General features: G+C 31.4%; 1 protein-coding gene across 1 annotated transcript; it reads right to left on the bottom strand.

Moving 5' to 3' along the window:
• Positions 1-9,418: 9,418 nt before the first annotated feature.
• LOC124352902 (hepatocyte growth factor activator-like) lies at positions 9,419-21,691 on the bottom strand. The gene is given in 8 exon segments (XM_046802627.1): positions 9,419-9,712; positions 9,714-9,794; positions 10,215-10,384; positions 11,215-11,471; positions 12,909-13,015; positions 14,816-14,976; positions 15,596-16,138; positions 21,539-21,691. Coding segments are annotated over 8 exon segments (1,491 nt in total). The 5' UTR covers positions 21,624-21,691; the 3' UTR covers positions 9,419-9,625.
• Positions 21,692-22,066: the final 375 nt, after the last annotated feature.

Below are 22,066 nucleotides of genomic sequence, written 5' to 3'. Positions count from 1 at the left end.
GCACTGCCTTGTAATGGTGGTGTTGAAAATAAAAAAGTAAATTTGTTTACTAGTTAATATTTAATGTAGGCAAGCACATTTAAAATTATTGATGTTTAACAGAAACTATCTAAACTCATAATAAATAAACACTAAGATAACACTTTGTTGATATCAACAGGTATTATCGGAAATAATGCTCAATTTAGAGCAACAACTAATGTCTTATAATATATTTTGAGTTTCAATAATTTGTGTGTAATTTTCTTGCTATACTAATAAATGTAAATCATTAATTAAGTGAAAATGAGCCCTAAGGGTTCATCCATTGGATGATTGATATAATACATGTATACACCTGAGGGATTTGTTTTTGGGATGATTGCTTGTGGCTATACAAAAGGCAAACAAAGTTTTGTATGTTTCAAAGAAGCCATTAGTATACGAGTATATAGCAAGCTCCCATTCCATGTATATTTTATCCTGTGCAATAGTGGGACAAAGGTATTTTATAATACTACTGACATACACCCTGCATGTTGTAAAAGGTGATAGAAAGAAGGTTCAGAATATTCTCTTATCTGGGTCTTCATCTGTAACCAGAGTTATTTCTTTTAAACTCTAGTGTCATTTACTTCATGAGCCTATCTCTACTCAATTTTGATTTAAAAAATATATGATAAAGCACAAAAATAAGTTTTTATTGGCTTTAACAAGATTATTATACTGGTCTGTATGGTATGCGTCATTAACAATATATTACTGAAAGAAAGCAAATATGCTGGACAAATTTTCTCTTGCACTTGGTGAAATGCAAGCAAGAATCCAAGGAATTTTCAGTGTCAGAATTTGCCTGCCTCTACAATTGAAGCTTGTGTTACTTTGCAGTCAAACAAGGATCTTTTAAAATAAGGTAAGTGTATAGGGTTGTCTTCTAAACGAAATGAGATGGATTGGAGGTCCTGACCACCAATAGGAAAATTCCTCAATTCAAGGCCAAACATTTGGCCATCTTGTTTGGACCCTTCCCTGTCTACTTTAGTCTAATTCCTTGAAGATAAATAGACACCTCACATGTGAACTCTGGACCTAAGATTTAGTAGCTGCTAAAGTGTAATTTACTCCAATATGGAGATTGGTAAGCATCCTTAACACACAGAAGTATTGATTGAAATTAAATTGTCAGAACCTGGCAGATGTTTTCATGGGAGACAGTGCCAGGAAGATTTAGAGATGTTAAATGGACAAACACCCTAATACAACATATTCCTTATTTATTTTCTGATTACTAAATAAATAAATATAGCGTAACCAGAGCTATATTTATTTATAAAGAGGAAGGAATATTTATAACCAATTACTCCAAATGAAAATTTGAGGCAATCTTTTATTACACAATGTCCAAATTCACCATTTCAATAATTAAAACTGAAAATTGTGTTGTTGGCCTTACTATCATTGTATGCACTTAAATACAGTAATGTTTCAATAGCAATATTTTGTATTTATTATGGAAAATAACATATACCCTACTTTTATAATAGTAAAAGATGAAAAAATTTTTCTCTTTATATAATTCAAACAATTCCTCAAACAGCACAATTTAACAGTACTACCCTTGAATGTATCTCAAAACTTGCCCTAAAGTGTTGTTTCCACGAATTTAAATTGTCCTGCAACATGTTCCTGACGACATTGCTCAGGACTTGTTGAAATGAAAACAGTTAACAACATGTTGCAAAACATGTGCCAGGTACAAAACTGTTTCAGGAAATCACAGGACAAAATATTTGCTAAAATTCGTGGCACAAATAATTGAACAAGGTGCTGTTGCTCCATCACAGGCTCAAGGATAGTTCTAATATTTAATTATTATATAATAATTTGATTTTTAACATATTTCCACTTCCTACTATTGGAATCTAAAGATGTACTTTTTTTTCATTCAAATGTCATTTTGTTTGCTTTGAAAATATTATACAACATTTAAAAACATAAAATGAAAGTGAAGTTAACATTTGTAAAATATTCAGGATTTGTTTCGTTTTACAAAATTAAAATGAATTTATAACATATTTATTAATTTAAATATATAAGAAAAAAATCATATGAATTAAACTTTTATGTTCTTTACAATGCCACTGTACGGACTATAACAATGGTATTGGACACTTCATTTGTGATTCCCAAATTGATGGATTTTTATTTCCTGTGTAAATATATAACGTACTACAGCATAAATTTTAGCTAAATCGATGAGCTACCACTAAAATTCCATCTGCAGTAACAGGATCTCCACATCTCTTGCTTTCCATAACTTCCTGCAAGATATAACAGAACCTTCAAGTAAGTTACTGTTGTGTTACAAAAATTTCACAAAGCCTCTTTAGAGATATGTTTCTCATCAACGAGTTGGGACTCCTTCTGTATATTCTTCTGCCAAAAAGTTTCCAATCCACTGTTTCATTTGTTTTTGCCCTTTTTCTTAAATGTTTGAAGTATGAGCCTTCCAAGTACAAAAGCTGAAATATCAAGAAAATCAATCAAATTCAAATTAAATCAAGAAAAACACTCAAGAAGAAATGTACATATTGGATGATATTAGAAACAGTATGCACAATTGACATATAAATTTTCGAAGGGCATGTGAGACATAGCACAGGAGCTTGTATTAATAGAAATTACTGTTGAATCTTATAAATAAAAATTATTCGCCAAATGTGTTGCTAAGGGCTAATATTGAGAATGGCTTAACCAATTTGGCTATTTCTTTTTGTAAAATATTAGTTAAAATCCAAGGAAGATTTATGTAAAGAGGAAGATAGGAAAAGTTTCCCGAAATATTTTAGAATTTGGAAAAAAATTAATATTTATGTTTCATAATCTAAATTTGAGTAATACTAAACAGCTTTTGACACCTCAGCTGAAGTTCTTCAAAGAGGCTGAAACATTCGTTTACTTATAAATGTTGTAACAGTGTTTGATCAGTAGTGTAATGGAGACCACAAAGACAATTTTACATCTGTTACACCAGATAGTGTCAGTGATGAATTTAAAACATCTAACGCATTATAAATACTATTTAGACACTGTTATAAAATCCATCTTAAGGAACAAAGCTGTGAATGTTTACACATAAGATACTCGAAACTAGTTGGAACTTGTTGGACATTGTGATATGCCATTTTTACAGTGGTTTAAGGAAAAACAGAAGAATGAACACTAACATGCCTCAATGAGTCATTCTTTTTCAGACTACAATCCGAAAAACAATAAGACTTCTATAACATTAAACCTTGTAAACGATTATTTTGAAATATTGTGTGAACTTAGTAAAGCTTTTCCCTTCATAACGGAAGTATTTGATTTTTGACTATAATAGGCTTCACAGCTCTGCATATGTAATTTATATTAGAGATGTAGCCTCAAAAAGTGTTTGATAAATATGTATAACACAATATGTATAAACCTTTTAACACTTTTTTTCAAGCTTTTATTTTCATACTATGTACATTTCGAAATCTGGGATTATACAAATTAAATTGCAACGATTGTCAGTCCCACTATATTGGACAAACCGGCCGATCCTTCAAAATTAGATTTAATCAACACATAAAAGCATTGAAAACATCATCAAATTTAAAATATGCAGCCATTTAAATAACACCGGCCATACATACACTAACATCGAAAAGAATATTGAAATTTTACACACAAGCAAAAAACGTCGCTTATTATCTACTTTACAACATTTTGAAATTTACAAAAGTGCCAAAATTAATCATAATATATTATTAAATGACAAAGATTTTCTAACAAAAAATTTATTATTCAATAGACTTTTAAACAATATACATTGATCACATATAAAATTAAATACACAAATTTAGCCACCAAGGTAGTGAAAAAACACATGAAAATTTGGTTTTAATTATTTATTTTCATAATTAACTTAACCTTAGTACCTGAAGATGAAATCCTAGATTTCGAAATGTACATAGTATGAAAATAAAAGTTTGAAAAAACGTGTTAAAATGTTTATACATATTGTGTTATACATATGTAATTTATATTTTCTTAATCAACTAAGAATCAAATTAGTTGATTAATCAACTAATTTTGAAATTTGTGTGTTTTACTGCGAGTAACAGCTAGTTTAATTTAAAACACAATCTTAAAAAATTATACTATTGCTTGTTCAAACGTCATATATTACATCTCGTAGCTCTATATCCTTTGGTGGGATTATCTACAGTTTTCCCTCCTGACCAATTTACTAATCTTTCACCAGATTTAAATTCGATCAAGACAAAAATATTCAAAATATTTCTTATCAATGAAACAAAATCTTTGAAAAGTGAATCAGGTAAGTTGTTGTTTGAAGATGTCATGGAAGAAATTCCATGGTTCATTCTAGTTACAAAAACTAGGGTTCCTAAGGATATTTAGTGATTTGTTATTTTCAAACCATACACTCTCCCAGACTAAAGCCCTTCAAAGTGATTACTATATAATCTCTATTGGTAAGAATGAATAATTATAGAGGTTTTGAGGCTAGGTGCAAATTTTTTTTCTTTAGAATACCATTTAAAAACTTCAGTTCAGAACACACACCATTTAAAAAACAAATTACAGGTAATGAATTAGTGTTATCCTTCACTTCAAGTCCTGGAACTTGTTGGTTGTGTAATTAGAATTTTCCATGAGCCAACAATGCAGCCCCAAGGCGTTTCCTCTTATCCATTTGTTTGAGATGGATTGGAAGAGCGTCAAACAATCTTGTTCAACCAAATGATATTTTCTTGGAAAATAATGTACTGTAAAGTGGTAAATTGAAGTCATATCCATGTCTTGTTGTTCAATCATGGTGACTGTTTTGAGTAAAGTTGAGATTGACACCTGACATGAATTATGTTAAGAGCTTTGCCGATAAGTATACTTAGATTTGTAGAGGTTTCACTATTAATAGCTATCCAGAGGTGCAATATCGCCCATCATTCCTACCACCTTTTTCTGTAGGACTATAGCTCACTGGAGGTTGCCGTCTAAGAATGCCTCCTAGAGGATTATCCCATATTTAATTCTGCTTTTAAAAGTGTATTATAAGCTACTATCAACTAGGAGATGAAAATAAAAAGTGTAGGAAAAATGTATGTTATTTAGCTTTGATACCACTCTGGAGTAGTACAGACAATTAACGGATTCATCTTTAACACACGATAATAACGATTATAATAATTAATCGTTACATGTGTTACTAAGTGCTTATATCAAGAACGGCTAGTCGAAGTTGGATAATTCGTTTTTTTTAAATATCCATTGAAGTCAGAGGAAGGTTTTAATGAAAAATTTCCTGAGATATTTTTACAGTTTGAGAAAATAAATATAATATTTACAAAACGTAAACCAAAGTTAACTGACACTAAACAGCTATTGACACTTTCAGTTGATGATTACCAAAGGGGCAAAAACATTGTTTATATTTAAATTTGAAAAATATTAAATATACAAATAATAAATACAATAATAAATTATAAATAATAAATATTAAATATATATATATAAATATATATATCAATTATTAAACTTCTTGATACAAAGTTCCTTTAATATTTCGGCTTTTTGCCGTTTTCAAAAAGGTATAATACAAAATAACAATACAGCAACAAAATTTACAAAAGTAAATAAATAAAAACTGACATAAATAAATAAACAAGAATTTTTGAACATGTGGTTAACACCAAAGAGAAATAAATAATATCATGAACAGAGAATGAATTTAGAAAAATAATATATAATAAAAACAATTGATCATTTCATCTTTTATTCAGACCAAAGGGTACTTTTGATTTTAATATTAACTGATGTGCCTGTTCTAAATTTTCTAAGTCAATTTTGTTTCTATCTTCGGGTACTTTGCAAATACCTGTCAGTGCATAACATTGTTCAAAATTTTGTTGGTGGCCTAATGCGTGTTGTGAACCCAATTTTTCATCCTGTTTTTTAGACGAACAACAATGATTATTCATTCTTATGTGCAATGGATTTGTTGTCAGTCCAACATAATCCATTGCACAATTTTTACATGTTAATTGGTAAATTACATTTTTACTTTTGCAATTAATTTCTCCTCTAATAGGGTAAGTTTTCTTTGTATTACTACTGGTGAAAAAATTGGACGATTTTATAATTTTGCAAGAATATATATATATTCTATGTCACAAGATAACAACGCAAACTCTACTATAGTACTGGAAATATCTTGGATTGGAAGTGTTTGACAAAGGCTAGAAGTCAATACTTTATGACCAAAGTAGAATTCTGAAAAATGTATATTTATGTTTTCTTGATCGGGAAACAAGGTAGACTCAGCTGTGACATTGGAAATATAATTGAACTGAACCAGGAATGCCCCTATATATGCAAAACACAATATAAGAGTCATGAACTATTTTACCTACTTTTAACCATGAACACTTAAATATCTACCTGATGTACACTTAAGGTTGAAAAATGCATAGGTCTCCTTCATATTAGATCATAAGTACTTTTACTACAAATTCACATAGAAAACATTGGAGCTGAGTTTGGTTTTGGGCTCCAGGAGTCATGTTTGGTGAAGTTATACACAAATTGTCCACAAGCACTACCATGATAACAATTACAATAGCTTATCAAATCTGTTTCCTTCTCTTAGATCTTATTTGCCAGTAACTAATTTATTTTCATATTGCAGGCAATTTTATATTTAGAGTGTGCTTTCCTTCCATTATTTTCAGTATTGATGGTTATTTGATATTGTTGTTTAGTAGTAACTTCATGAATATTTGGAAGACACTAGGAAAGATAAATAGTATAAGCACTAGGAAGAACACTTTGAAAATATTAAGCATAGACAATCCAAACCCAGATATCCTTGAGGTTCAGACATTTCATTGAGATTATTAACCGTTGCCAGTCAACAGAATTTACTAGTGATACCAATGATAATTCCTAGGTCTGGCCATTTAATTGCACTGTAAACAATGTTCCAAATAGAGTTCTGTGTTATTAAGTGTTTTAAATTCCCCAGAATAAAGGTTCACTTGTGGCTGGGTTGAGGACAGACTGGGTTTGACTGGAGGGGCTAAAACAGAACAGCCTTCCATTCTTCCAAGGTGACATGACTGAGATGTAGTGTTCCCACTATCCCTCCTCAGAGTATATTAATAGAAGTCGGTCCCTATCCCCAATCTTACCCACCCTAATATTATGTCACTCTGGAAGCAAGCACAAAGGTCCTTTGAGGACGCTTCTTGTCCTATGTGAACAATAGTTTTTTCATATTTGTAGAAATAAGATTTAATACTGTACAATCACATTGATTTTCTAATGTTTTGAATCCCTAGCGTGTACTGTTCACTACAATACTTAAGGTTAGGCTCAGATGACTTAATTTGCAAATGCCATGCCTAAAATTTGATTTAAACCTGGAGCAATTAACTGAAATACTGTACTAATAAATTAGTACACCAATGTCCTCTCACATTGTTAAATTGTCTGGTCCAACTTGGAAACTATCACAGAAATCTGATGACACAACAAGACACAATTGTGGTTCAGTCTGGATGAATTACAAAATTTACATTACTGGATGAGATCCACATTAAATCCATCATATATCCCATCAATAAATCCATAAATGAGTCTAGAATTTGTTTACCAACTCTATCTTGGAATTCTCAGTAGTTGAAGTGATTATAAAATTAACATAATTATACTTCTCATATAATTATAAATATAAGAACCTGAGAGCGAGCGTGCATAGCATTAAAAGAGGTTGAGAATATTTTATTACATTTTTGTTAAGTGCTAGAAAAGTTAAAAAAATTCCATTTTTAGGAATAGGTGTGTTAATTATGGTTTGGTTATCCAATATATACCAAACCCAAAGCTAAAGGTTTTGTAATTTTTACTTAATAAATATTAGTAAAAGCAAAACAAAATTAAAGTATATACTTCTTTTTGCAAAAGTTGATCTACATCAGTAAGCACACTGTCAAAAAGGTTGCTTAATTTTTATATAAATATATTTTAATGTTGCTTTACATACTTAATCTATGTATCAGATTCTTTCTACCCAACTTTTGTATCTATTTAAACTATATTTCTGGAATCACACGTTAGGTATCTTGACAAAACTTTTGATTGTATTATTTAAAATAAAACATTTGTCTTCCAATATTGAAAAACATGATGTCAAAATTACATTAACTACAAATCTGTGTTTTGTTTTTGGAATTCATCACTTAGCATTTGCTCAGTGTTGCCACCTTTAAGGAAAACTTCCACAGCAAATTACCTTCAGTCAAGAAAATTGTTTTAAAAATTTTGACCTTATCACACCCTTCAATCTTGGATTAATTTTCTTCTTTAACTGTTCTTTCCATGTGGACATATCAATGGCATGGTTTATATTCGGTTTCGGGGAGATCTCTGTATACAGATTTATGTTTTTTATAGATGTTTAAGGTCAGTAGTGTAACTAAGGGAGGATAAGGAGGATAGAACCTCCAAAAACCCTAACAAGTTTTTAAATATACCTATAACAGTATCCAACTTGTTTGAAATACCACAGTTAAATTTTTTTACTTTAAATTAGGCTTATCTAATTTATTTGAATTTATATTTATTCTTTGCCGCATGGGTTGGTGTACTTATTCAATCAGATTCACTCTCCTCCCACCAATACAAGTTATAGTTACACTACTGTTTAAGATTTACTTTAACTTTTAAGATCAAGATCAACTTCAAGATCAATTTAATCACGCAGTAGAAAAAGTAACCTAATCTATAGTAACAGCATGTTAATAAAAATCCAGTTTACAATTAATTATTTTAAACTCCATTTATTGCATTCAATATAAATATTACAACCCTGACTCAAGACAAAACTTTAATCTATTTTATTATTTAAATATTCAAGTTTAAATATCCAATATGGATAAAAAGCTAATATTTACCGCACTTAAAAATACCTTAATAACTACATGAAAGCTTCTTATATGGCTCGAACGTGTGATAAATAATAAGCACTCTTGAAACCATGTTTGCATGAATGAACAACCAAAGAATAAAATGTGTATTTACAATGAACAAATAAAGAATTATTTAAATAAAGCATCTTGGAAAACACATTTATATTGAATTATGGGCAAATAATCAACGAAAACCAATTTATGGATTGTTCTCTATACTATTATATTTTATTGTATTAATACTCAAATGTAAGAAAAATACAATGATTTATTTTTATGTTTCATATTGATTTTTTAACACAAGTGTGGTTAGTAAATTAATTCTTTTATTGTGTTTCAGTAAGTTTTTTGACATCATAAAACGATTATGATCCTTCCTTACTGAGTAAATGGTAGTAAAAAGGATTAAACAACACAATAAACTAAATGCACCGTCAAATATATGTAAACTACTAGAACTCCAAAACTAGTATGATCATTTACAACATTCAATTCACAAGTTGTACAAGATTCTAACTAAGTCAGTAAACCTTACGTAGCAAGTCAGTGACTTACTAGCGATAAGAGTTATGACTGTACAATATCACATTTAATTCAAACACCCCTATGAGGTACATCTGAGGTGAGGTCTATGAGGGCCACACGATGTCTTCGATCCACTCGATGTACATAGAGACCCTGGTGTAGATGGCGGGGAGTCCTGTGCCGCAGAGCTTTGCCGAAGGATGTGATGCCGATCACTTCGTACATACACTTGCTGTGCCGACTCAATGCTTGTAGAGGGCCTCCTGAATCACCCTACAACACCAACATTGTAATATTACTCTAGTCCTTGAAATACCTTAACCATATTTTGAATTAACAATAAATCTGACAAAATAATTATGATTTTCCGTTTAAAAAATAATATAAACATTTCTGTTAAAAAAATGTTTTTAAATAAATAATAAACAAAAACTTTTTAAAGTTTTTAATAAGCTGTTCAAATGAGGAAACTTAATTCAATATTTTCACAACTTTTTATTTTGTGAGGCCTTTCAACAGTAAGGCTATCTTCTTCAGACACATCACAAAAGACTTTTTAAATGCTAACCTTTTATGCTGTAGTTTTGTTTCACGTTGTATCTGTGTCACAAATAAAACAATTGGCCATGGATGATATTTTCCAACATTTCAGGCAGTGTAAAGAAACAATTCACCAGTAGTATAATTACTCACTTGACATGTGTCGTGGGAAGAATCCAAGTATCCGGCAGCACACAACATGGTGCTGTGCAGGCCTGTGGGGAGACGTTCAGTGCGGCGGCCGCCCAGGAACACGCTGTCACACGTCCGGTTGTCCATCACTTCCAAGGACACCTTCTGGAGGTTTGGACTTGAAAACAGACCTGTAACCAAGGAATTCCTAGTTGTTAGTTTATTCAAGAAAAATATAACGCATAAGCGGTATGAAAGGAGAAACTCATACTAAAAAAGAAGTATTATAAACAAAAACCTAATCATTCTTTTTAATTATTAAATAATTATCACTGCTGTATTACCTGCTTTTTAATCTTTACTTGTTTAAAAATTATGCTTTTTTAACATTTGTTGTGGTTATTTAAAGAAGGCAGTCATACCTTGACTTTTAAATATAAATTAATTGGAAAACCTAATCTGTGACAATTAATTTAAATGTAACATTTGTTTTAAAATCCACACGACCAAAGAGAGAGGTATACACCTAAAATGGTTTATGTTTACTTCACTCTACAACTTTAGTAGTTTTCTTGAATTACCATAACTTAAATTACTGAACAAATTAGTAAAATAGCTCTTCTAGAACATCTGTAATGGTTGAAATCCTGTTCCAACAAAACATGGAGTACCAAAGAAGTGAACTGTTCTTATGGAACTGTTCCAGTTCTTTTGGTATATCTCTAGTTTTGATAAATTAGAAGATATTTCTAAGTACAGACCAAAAGTATAATTTAATCCACATTGATTTACATATACCATTTTGAAGTATAGAAACAGTTAAAATGTTCCAATGCCTTGTAGAATAAGCTATGTATAACTTATGGATTTACAACATTCATACTGAATAGAATTTGCAAATGAGTCTAATTTTTTGGTAAAAACTCCAAAGCAACAAAAACACTGTCTATAACTGGATTAAAGTCTCTATGTACTAGATTTTGGACTAAAGAAGAGGCATTTAGTAAGGTGCAACTCTCACCGTATCCGGTGCGTCCCCACCCAGTGGCCATCAGGTGGTTTCCAGGGTCTCCAGCTAAGGTAGTGGGGGCAGGAAGACAAGCAGGCCGTAGTGTCTTGCTCATCTTCAGTCCTGGTATCATGCGGACCAAGGCGATGTCATTGTAACAGCTCGGCTCCGAGTAGTCTGGGTGGACGATCACTTCCTCTACATCCATGTTCTGCCCCACGTCAGCGATCAGATTCAGTGTTCCGAGCCGCACAATTATCGGTGGACCCCTTCAATTATTAGAATCGTTATTAGTAAAATTAAGGTCCGAGGACAAACTGAACATATTATTTTAAGTAGTAAATTTGACACAACATTGCAGTGTAGTAAACATATTTTATATTAACCCTATCATGTTTCAAAGATTGAGTACAAAGAAGGTTAATCAGCTATGAAAAATGTTGAGAAATTATTAATGATGTTAGTTAGTGAGAGAAAAGCAAGCACAGTACAGCAATAGGTCTGTGCTCCAGTTTCTTCTTCATTATTTCATCCATGAAAAATATTTAACTTCGATTTTACATCGTAAATTGCTGGCCTGGTTTATTAAAAAAAAAGTTATAAGTAAGACTTTTTTCTCTCTAAATTTGCCCATGATTTTAGTTATTCATACACAATGTAAACTTCAACAATTTCAAGTTAGATAGCTTCAAATATAATTACATATCTACTGCATATATCACCATAAACTATATTATTAAAGCACTTCAATATCTCAATGCTATAATTTCCAATAAAATGAGACTAAAGTCGGTCCAATTGATTTGAGACATCGTTCAGAAAATTTATGATTTTATGTCCATTAGTTCCATTTTGCTTGACGAAATGTGAAACACCATCAATAGTTTGATGAAAACATTATCTCAAATTAAATAAGAAGTAGCACTGGGTCATAACAAAAGTTTAGTTACGACCAAAACCTAAGACAATCCAAATCTAAACATTTTACGGATTTTACTAACTAGAATCAGTCAACTGAATTTGCCGGTCTTGTGTTCAATGGTATCACTAGGTCTGGCCAATAGATCATACTGTAAACAGCTGTTCTAGTGAAAATTCTTCTGTTCTAGAGTCTTTTCTTTTCTGTGTCCAAAACTCTTACCACTAACAACACGTGCTGTATTATCAGCATACACTTACTTTTGCCCAAATTAGTAACTCACATCTGCCTGTAAAGTATTGAGACGTTAATGATTAAAGACAGTTAATACACAATAGGTATCCTATATATGTATCAATAGGATAATGTGGTTTAATGTATTCCTAATATATGTTTCTGATGAATGATTTTTTTGGTATAAAGCCTATGATGCATTGGACACTCAACACCCCGATTTACGTTCCAGAGATTTCCCAAAGGTAAATTTGACTTGCAGTGATGGGGAGCTAATGTATCTATTTTTTCTAACTAAATGTAATCCGAAGTGCGCTACGATAACTCCAACTTTGAGCAACTATGGTAACTCCAGTTACATCTCAACTCCTAATTAAAATTTTCAGGAACTTGATAATTGAGTAATAAATCCTAAATTGCCTGTGCATGTTCTATAAAATCAATGTCTCAGTAGATGTTCCTTTGTTATCTTCCACGCAGATTCTTTCAGCAAAGTTAGAACATACGATACAGAGTTTTACAAAAAGAAAGAAAAGCGTAAAGAAGTACTGACCACTTGGAATGAGCGCAGTGCGCAGCTGTCAGAACGTATCTCTCACTGATCAATGAACCTCCACATAGGAAGTCTATCCACTCTCCTCGGTCATAACCCAATGCTGCCTGTAACATCATCGACATACATAAAAATAAAATAATATTAAATAATACTAAAATGTGACGAACTTTATTCCTCCACATGCAGAGAACGTTTATCTTCCGCCACATTACTAGAGAGAGAATTCTTAAATGTTTGGAATATGATACTTTTTTATTCCTTTATTCCTTTGGTTTCAATAACATTTTGACAGAAAGTCTACATTAAATAACATATTTTGTAAACGGAATTTTGATGCAGATAGTTTTTGCATTCTAAATACTTAGTGAGCTATAATGTGGAAATTTGATCACATTTGTTTTTTAATTCGAAAACATATTTTTGACTTACAATAAAGACTTATAAAAGCAAATAAAAATAAAAAATTAAGTTCAATGACTACATTATTTATGAATTTGACTTAAAATGCTGAATTAATTTAAAATCAAAACAAATATATCCAGGGGCATATCTAAGGAGAGATTTGGGAGATTATTTCCCCTGAAATGTTGTAATGTAACTAGATTAAAAAGACTGATGAGTTTGTATTATGGGTTACTGCTACGTATAGATTGTCATTGTCATCATAAAAATTAACAACATATACTATATACAGAAGATCTTAATTATGTTGTCTATACATCTAGCTCTACTACTTTTCCTACTGGAATTATATTCTATGTTGCGGGGGTCTATCAAGATTTAAACTCCATTGTTCTCAGTATTGAAATAAATCATCAATAGCTTTTAATTAAGAACATTTAAAAAGATTTTCTATTCAATTAAGTATCTAGTGGGCTATAAAAAGATAATAGGCTATAACTAATTCATCAAAGGGAATAATAAATATTAGTATAGTGGTAACGTCAGGTTATATCATAAAATCCAGATTTTTGACAAAATCAGATAGTACAATAGTTTTATTTCAGATTTGTATATGTACTATTCACTCACTTGTCAAATTTTGAATTATTTAGTTTATTTGATCATGGCCAATGATTACCTATTAAACTTACATACAAACATTCACATAAAATGCACTTTTTCACTCAGTATATTCCACTCATCAGCTTATAATTATTGATTAAAATTAAGTTTAATAAATTTGAACATTAAAAATTAATTCTTTTACTACAAATAAATATTTAAATTCTTTGAAACACCACAATATTTTCTCACATTCTGTGAACAGGAGAGTAAATAACAAACTAATAATTGAATTATAAGCTTAAGTTAATTAAAATGTACTTTATTTTAATTTGAAGGGAATTTTATATTCTCAGATTGAAAAGGTTACAGATTCTCATTTTGAAGCCCCCTGAAAGATTGAAAGATTGAGTGATATTTGAATTTTAAAATCAGTTATCTACTGCCTTAGACTTTGACTATATAATACCTAAGGTGATACTCAATGACTATTCCAAGTGCCTAGTTAATAACTTACTTGATTGGAACATTGAATGCAAAACACAGTACTTCAAGGTTCATTACAAAGAAAGGGAAAGGTAAGGTAGTCCTCGTGTGTTGGATTTGTGTAACATAATGTTATAATCAGGTTCCTTCTGATATGCTTACCACACAATACCTAAAGTTTTTATTTCAGGTGCTCCAGAACTTATACAAACTTATACTTACAGTTACATTGAAACATGTTAATTTATGGGGTATTAAAAGTGAACAACTTTTTGGAGAGGGAGTGGGAGATCCCTCTGTTTTTAGGAGTTATTCCAAAGTCCCTGGTGTGTTAGCCCCATCATCTGACACGACCCATATGGATCATGCCAAATTATTTCTACTGTACAAACTAAAGTTTTAACATTACGCACCATGTGTGGGAATTCTCCCCTTGAAGCGTTTATTCCGCCGACAATGAGAGGCAGTGGTTTTGAACAGTGGTTCTTCTGCATCATGATTGGGAACAAGGAGGGCAGCAGAGGGATGGCCAACAGGGAGTTGTCAACTATAAACTTTTCATACAGCCTGCAATCTGTAACATTCCAAAAGAATTAGTAAGAAATTCCTATGTAGGTAATACACATATATTCCTTTCAAAATTAATTTATATTCTAGCGAAGGTAAAAAAGCTTGTGAATGAAGTATATCCAATCAGACGTTTTAAATTTAGTATAATAACTTATTAAATTAGTATCTTAAATTGGCATTACACCATACATGTTTGTTCTTTAAGTTAGAGCTTTATATGCGATTGTGCCAAAGAAAATACATGGATGTACGGATATAAGATTTTATTTGGGTTACATAAGATAATTTAGTGGTTTACATCTAGAATAAAGTGTACTATTTCCAATTCTGAACTAAATAAAACAATACTCCTCCATTTAAACCAGTACAAAAAACATCATCAGTCTCATTCAAGGCTTTTTTCTTTATAGAAATATACCATTAATACAATCAGTTACAATCATTTTAGCTTACGTTCAATTGGCTTAGTTCAATTACTACAAGTATATAACAAAAATTACTAATTAATTATTCATAGCTGAGTCATCAGCTATATGTTAAAGAGTTTTTTTTATATTTATTGTTTTAGATTTTGACAAAATCTTTTAAATTCTAAGCTTTTTTTACAAAACATATATACTTACATTTGGCACTTCTGAAGCCAGCGGCATATTTCTGTCTCCTTTTTGGAAACTCGCCCGAATTTTTTAAATTGTATTTCTTAAATTCCATTGCATAAATTTGGTAGAGCTTTTTTATGCGTCTGATAGCTTCATCATCATCTTCTTCGCTCTCATCTGGGAATATGATGATACTATCTTCCTCCGGCTCACTGGACGTCTCTTTAGTGGGAGTGATGGAAGGATTGACCAAGCTGTTATTTAAAAGTTCCACATTGACTATTCTCGTATCTAACCCATCTTCAGGTTTTTTGTCCACAGAGTACTCAAAGTTATGTGACAAAGAGTTGGACAAACCGCTGCCTTTTTCTGGGGTAAGGAATAAAGCTTTCGGTCGATGGCCTGCCTTGGAATGGTTCTGGAGAGGGCTGTGAGTTGTCAGGTGAGGTTGTGGTTGGTCCACCTTACAGCAGACCTTCCCCTCCTGACAACTCGCATTCAAAGCAGACTTGTAGTCGGGAGAACATTGATACTCGTAGACACATTCTACCCCTTCATCTGTACAATCTGAAAAATAAAAAAATCTATTAAGATGTCTTACGTAAGGAATTTGGCAGCGGTGTAGTTAAAATCTACCAGACTTTGAATCTGGTTAGAAATAACTAGATTCAAAATCTACTGAACTCTCTTTTTTGAAACCCTGCATTGGTTTGTATCCTATAGCAATGGGCAGATAAAAGCCCAAAAAGGGTGTTGCTCTCTCTAAAAGAACAAAATATTTTAGTTAATTACTGAACTGTTATAGTCTTCACGTTAATTCTATAATCACTAAAACTACAGTTAGAAAATACTGAAAGGACAATGTGATGTGTTGTCACCCATTAAATTAAGGTATTGTCAACTTTAGTATAACTACAGGGTTAAAGACTGTCACGTGTCCATAAGACAAACATTTCTCTAAAATTTGAGATGATTGAAAAGCTTTTATAACATGATTATAATTATATATATAGTTTTGACAAGATTTAATCAATGTTTCCGAATTACATACTCCAACACTGGGTATTATACAAATATCATATTTTTAAGATAAAGGAGATACCGCTCATCTTTTGGCCTTACTCTGTCCATCACCATGGATCACTGACTAACTACCCAAATAAAAAAGTTTTTCATCAAATTTACTCAAAAATAACTTTAAAAATCCTCTACACCTTGCAAAGGTGGGTTGTACGAGCCCATAATTTGTCACACCTGATCTCGGATATATGTTTTGATTGAGATTTTCATTTAATCACAAAAACTTACAACGTGGAACCACCTTATTTGTTTAAACTACTTGTATCTGAAATTTTGAAATGCCTAAGAACTTTTGTAAATTTTTGTTTTTTACGTGATCAATGCTTACTCTTAAAAGTTGCAACAGAATCTTTATGAAGGACCTTGTGAACAGCTGATTGCATAAAAAAAGAAGTATTTCAGGTTTCATGTTAATGCAGGAAGGTTTACTTCAGGTTCATTAACCTTATCACAGCGCCTCTATAAATAACCAACACATTAGATAGAGTGACATGAAATCGTTACTCAGATGGTTACACCTAAATACCTGAACGATCACGATACGCTCTGATTTATTCCACAACGACTCCATTTCATTCAACCACTTAAGTTTTAATAGGCACAGGATTGAAAAATAGAATTCAATTTTGTCAAGTAGGGTTTAGTGATTATAAACTAAATTTATAATATTTAAAGGTAATTATTTATTGCGCCCTACAGAAATTCCAAGTAAATGGCGAAAATGGCGTTAGAGTTGCTGCCAATAATCAAAACCTATTTTTGGGAGCAGAAAGACATGACCAAACTATATTATGTTAGTTACAGAACTTCTAGAATTATGTTGATCTACATACCTTTTTTTCTTGATGCAAATAATTTAAGCATGCACTATTCAATTTGGATCAAAATAGTCAACCGAGTTGATGTGTACAATCAAATTAATTAGCCAATCGCATCACGTTGTTGACCGTAAATTGCTTTGACCAGGTTATCTCGAATTTAAGGGGTGCATCAAACTGAAGATTTGAGTAATACAAGATTATTCATTCGACGATTTTATACCTGTCATCTGCTCACTTCTTCAGGTACTTTTTAAATCACAAGACTAGGCATGACAAAACGTCGCGTCAATCATTGTAGTCAATTATGCATGTCAATGTATTGTTTAGTCAATCGTGCTTTTGTTAACATTCTTGCATACTTAGCCTTTTGTTGTAGGGTTTGAAAGGGGGAAAAGAGAGCAGATTCAGTTCTCAAAACGGTTTTCTAGGTTTTTGATAAACATAATGGTAGCTAATACCAATGATTCTATTATTAAAAGTGTTTTTCGAACATGGATTATATTTTCTTATCCGCGCAGTTACTAATATTGACCTAATCATTATCCGTCTTTTTCTTTACTTACTTTTGTGTAAAGTACTAAATCATTAACGTATATTATTTACGATTTCACAAAGAGTAGATAATATTGACATTCCAATTAGCTGCGTAATGTAAATGAAATAAGCGTGAAATCAACTGTTACAGAAGACACAAGAATAGCTATTTATAGAAGGGTCCGTTTACCAAAGTCTGGAGATATCTAAAAGAGGTCACCGACTCCAGATGGGGATTCCCCGAGCACAGGAGACAAAACCCGCTTTGACATGTCAGCGCCGGCCTGGCGTCAGGTGGGTAGGTTCTTGGAATTGTCCACAAGGGTGGCAACAGGAAGACATGGATAGGGAAATTCCGTTTCTCACCAGTAATGAACCCCTTTCTTTGAAATTGTGTTAAATAAATCTCTAGTTATTTTGAAAAGAATCTCTAACTGTGCGGTGTCTTATTAATTTACGCTGTCGATTAAAACTGAATTGTAAAGTGAGTCACAACTTGAAAACCATCATTCGCTTATATTTATTTAATTTTATGCAAGTTGTACCCTTAAATGTGTCCGAAGTTTGTTGAATATGGTATCAATGAAATAATGCAACATTCCCATAAAAAAAGGTTCATGTGTGAGAGTTATAATAGAGTTAAGCTGAATTCGGTTGTATCCGATAATTACGGTAATTTTATAGTAGAAAAAGGATTGATAAATTTGGGAACGATGCTTTATGAACAATCTAATTTTGATGAACAATCTAATTTTGATAATATATCGTGACCACAAACACAGATTGCAAAGAAGTAGTGACAATTTATGGAGATTGCTTTGTATTAATCAACCATTGAGCAATAAATGATGAAAATTTAATTAAAATAATTATTTGATCAGTGATTCACAAATGTTTATTTTGAAAACATGACATTAGAAGTAAATATCTGCAAAAATGATCAACGTGAAATAAAAAAATATTGGGGCCTTGTGTTATTTTAGGCAGAGGTCACGGAAATACACTCTATGTTACATTTGTCGGACTTTTTTGTATTAAAATCGTTGATTTTTATTTAATACGTCCCAAAATTTATTTTACTGTAGAATAGAATAACAGTTTTATGAGACATTATATCTTTCCGAAATGTACCATTTGTAAGAAAGAAAGATTAAAGCAGATTCTTTTATTAATTAGTTTAGTAACATTTTATTGACGTCAAACGTATTGAACGTTCATTTTAACATCAAACACGGCTCTGTTTTAAATGCAATATAATCAAAGTACATATATCCTAGAATATTCTACTGAAGTTAAACTTTAACCGAAACGTATTTTTCCTCCGATTGTTACTGCGAGAAGGGGTGATCAATGACACTTTGTCCTAACATAGTTTGCCCTCGAAAGTATTCAGTTAATTTCAGTTAGAATAAGTTGAATTTACGGACTTCCTACAATTTAGATAATAAAATCAATACCAATATTTATCACAATTCAAAATCAGGAATGAGCTTTTAAGGGGCGTGAGTTAATTCCAGTTGCTTTAGGATTTCATAAAAAATAACTCTATAAAATAATATGGTGAGGTATACTGTTAAAAAAATGTTAATTTGTAAGGGGACAAGAAAATAATATAGAGTTCAGACCTCTTCTTAACCTTCAATGTAAATCAATTATAAGTTCTATTTGTGCCTACTTCAATTAAAATACTCTATTTTCTCAGTACATGTATTGAGTGTTTTCAGTATTACATATTATTATCATTTCATATACTCTGTCTTAGTTCGATGATCCTTCTCAGTTTATCTTTTTTTTAATGTACTCAGTATTACATTTTTGTTAAATGTATTTATCGAACTTGTTAAATTATTTTAGTCTCAAAATTGTGTTTATTGAAAATTCTCAGTGTTATGTTTGTTTATTATTCTCAGAAACGTGTCTTTGTTAAACGTGTTTAGTATTATATTTTTTATAAGAATTTTCAGATTACATATCTCGAAAGTCCTTAGTATTACATTTTGTTTAAGGTTGTAGAATTGCAATAGTGTTAAACTTTGAATTGGAACATTCTCAATAGCGTTTGTTTATTGTTCCCAGTATTGCATTTTGTTGACTGTTTTCGGTGTTATACGTTATTTGGGAGTATTAAGATTACTGTACATGTGTTTCACAAGCTCAGTATTCGGTAGATATTTTACTATCGATGTTCTCTGTATTACCTGTTTGTTTTTAGTGTTACAAATTATGATTTTAAATATTCTTAGTTTTACACACACGTTTAAATACTTTACTGTTACAGCTATGTTTATAGAACATCCACAGTAGACTACTACATGTTTATGATTGTCAGCATCACGCGTTGAACGTTTTCAGATTACATTAACACGTTCCCAGCATTACGGTACACATTGTTAATGTTTTCAGCATTACAATTGTCATTACTAAACATTTATTAAAGATTTTTGTTTATTTTTATTAGTTTCTTCATAACGTTTGTTGATGATCTCAGTATTTAATGTTTATTGGACGTTCTCAGTAATACACGTTTTTAATGTTTCAATACTGAACATTTCATTAGATTTTTGTTTATTTTTCTCAGTATTACCACAGACAATGGATACGTTTGTACGTATCCATTGTCTGTGGTATTACTTAATAAATTTTGTTGAATGAGCTTCACGGTTTAAAGTGTATTGAACTATCTCAGAATTAGAGGTTTCTTGTTTGGTGTATGTTAGTTTCTGGATCAAAATACTTATAATTTTGTACAACTGTTACCCCTTACGTATTGGCGAGGGGTGTTACAGCTAACCCATTCCGGTAGTTGTTTCTATATTTCAAACCAGTCCGGTAGTTGACAAACCAAGATGTTTACAGTCAAGTTATTTACAGCAACTAACTACTAATGTAATTTATAAATCACGATAACACGTTTATATTTCTATTTCACTAATATCATTACATATTTTGGTGTGTACTTATTAGGATATTTGTTTCTTATCTACTTCTATAACGTATGGTATTTTTTAATAATTTTTAAACAAAAATAAATGATTCCAGTGCACTAGCAATAATCGTATTGCACTAGAATTCATGCACACACATTATATTCGTACTTTCAGAGAGAGAATACTTAGTGAAAAATATACTAATTTTATTTGAATTAAATTAAAGTGTAAGTTATTAAATTTCCAATAAAAGTATAATCATTGTAAAAATTGTATATAACAATTTTGAGTACTAATATGACAAAATAACATTAATACTGTAGTTTACTAACTGTAATGTTTACTATTTTGAGATTAAGAGGTGGTTAAAATACATGGAAGATTCAAACACATGAATGCACGTAATTCGGAGTAATGTTTTAAGGTAATATAGGTCCCAACAGATGTTTACTGCACTAACAGGAGTAAACAATGAGTGAATATACAATTAAAAACTATTTCACCATTGGATGATGGTTGCGAAACTAATCTTTTACGCCATTTCCGGACTAGTAGTAAAATATCGTCAGTACGAATTCAAAATATTAGTATTAGTTTGGAGTTACCTTGATACACCGGGAAGGTCCTCAGGAGCGCTGTGGGGACACTGAAGCACAGCAGGAAGACATTGATAATCACTGATAAGTCCATGTTGACGATGTTCTCTCGTGTAGTGACCTGCACGGCTCAGTCACTGACTACAGGCAGCGCACTGTCACCAGCACTGACCTCCCTAGCTAACCCTCCCACCCCTATATAGCAACCCACCCCACGCGTCCGCCATCTTCACCAGCACACTCTTCACTCTTTACGTTACGTAAGTTGACTCACATCCTTGTCTCTGTGGGTGGTAATGGCGATACATCTAGCTTTTTGTTAATTCGCCCCAGGATGGGATATTATCTGAATAATATTATGTAGAACATTCATACTGTTTGGTTATAACTTTTTATTTAACTTCAGTATATGTGAATATCGGTAAAAATGGATTGGTGGGGCTTTGCAATTGACTCTACCACAACTTTCTTAAAACATGAGATTTTATTTTCCATGCTAAAATTAAAACAAACATGACTTGATGTTATTACATAAAT

Source organism: Homalodisca vitripennis, chromosome 1 (genome assembly GCF_021130785.1).
Source record: "Homalodisca vitripennis isolate AUS2020 chromosome 1, UT_GWSS_2.1, whole genome shotgun sequence".
In the NCBI taxonomy this organism is placed as follows: domain Eukaryota; kingdom Metazoa; phylum Arthropoda; class Insecta; order Hemiptera; family Cicadellidae; genus Homalodisca; species Homalodisca vitripennis.
This window is presented reverse-complemented; position numbering and strand designations above follow the sequence as displayed.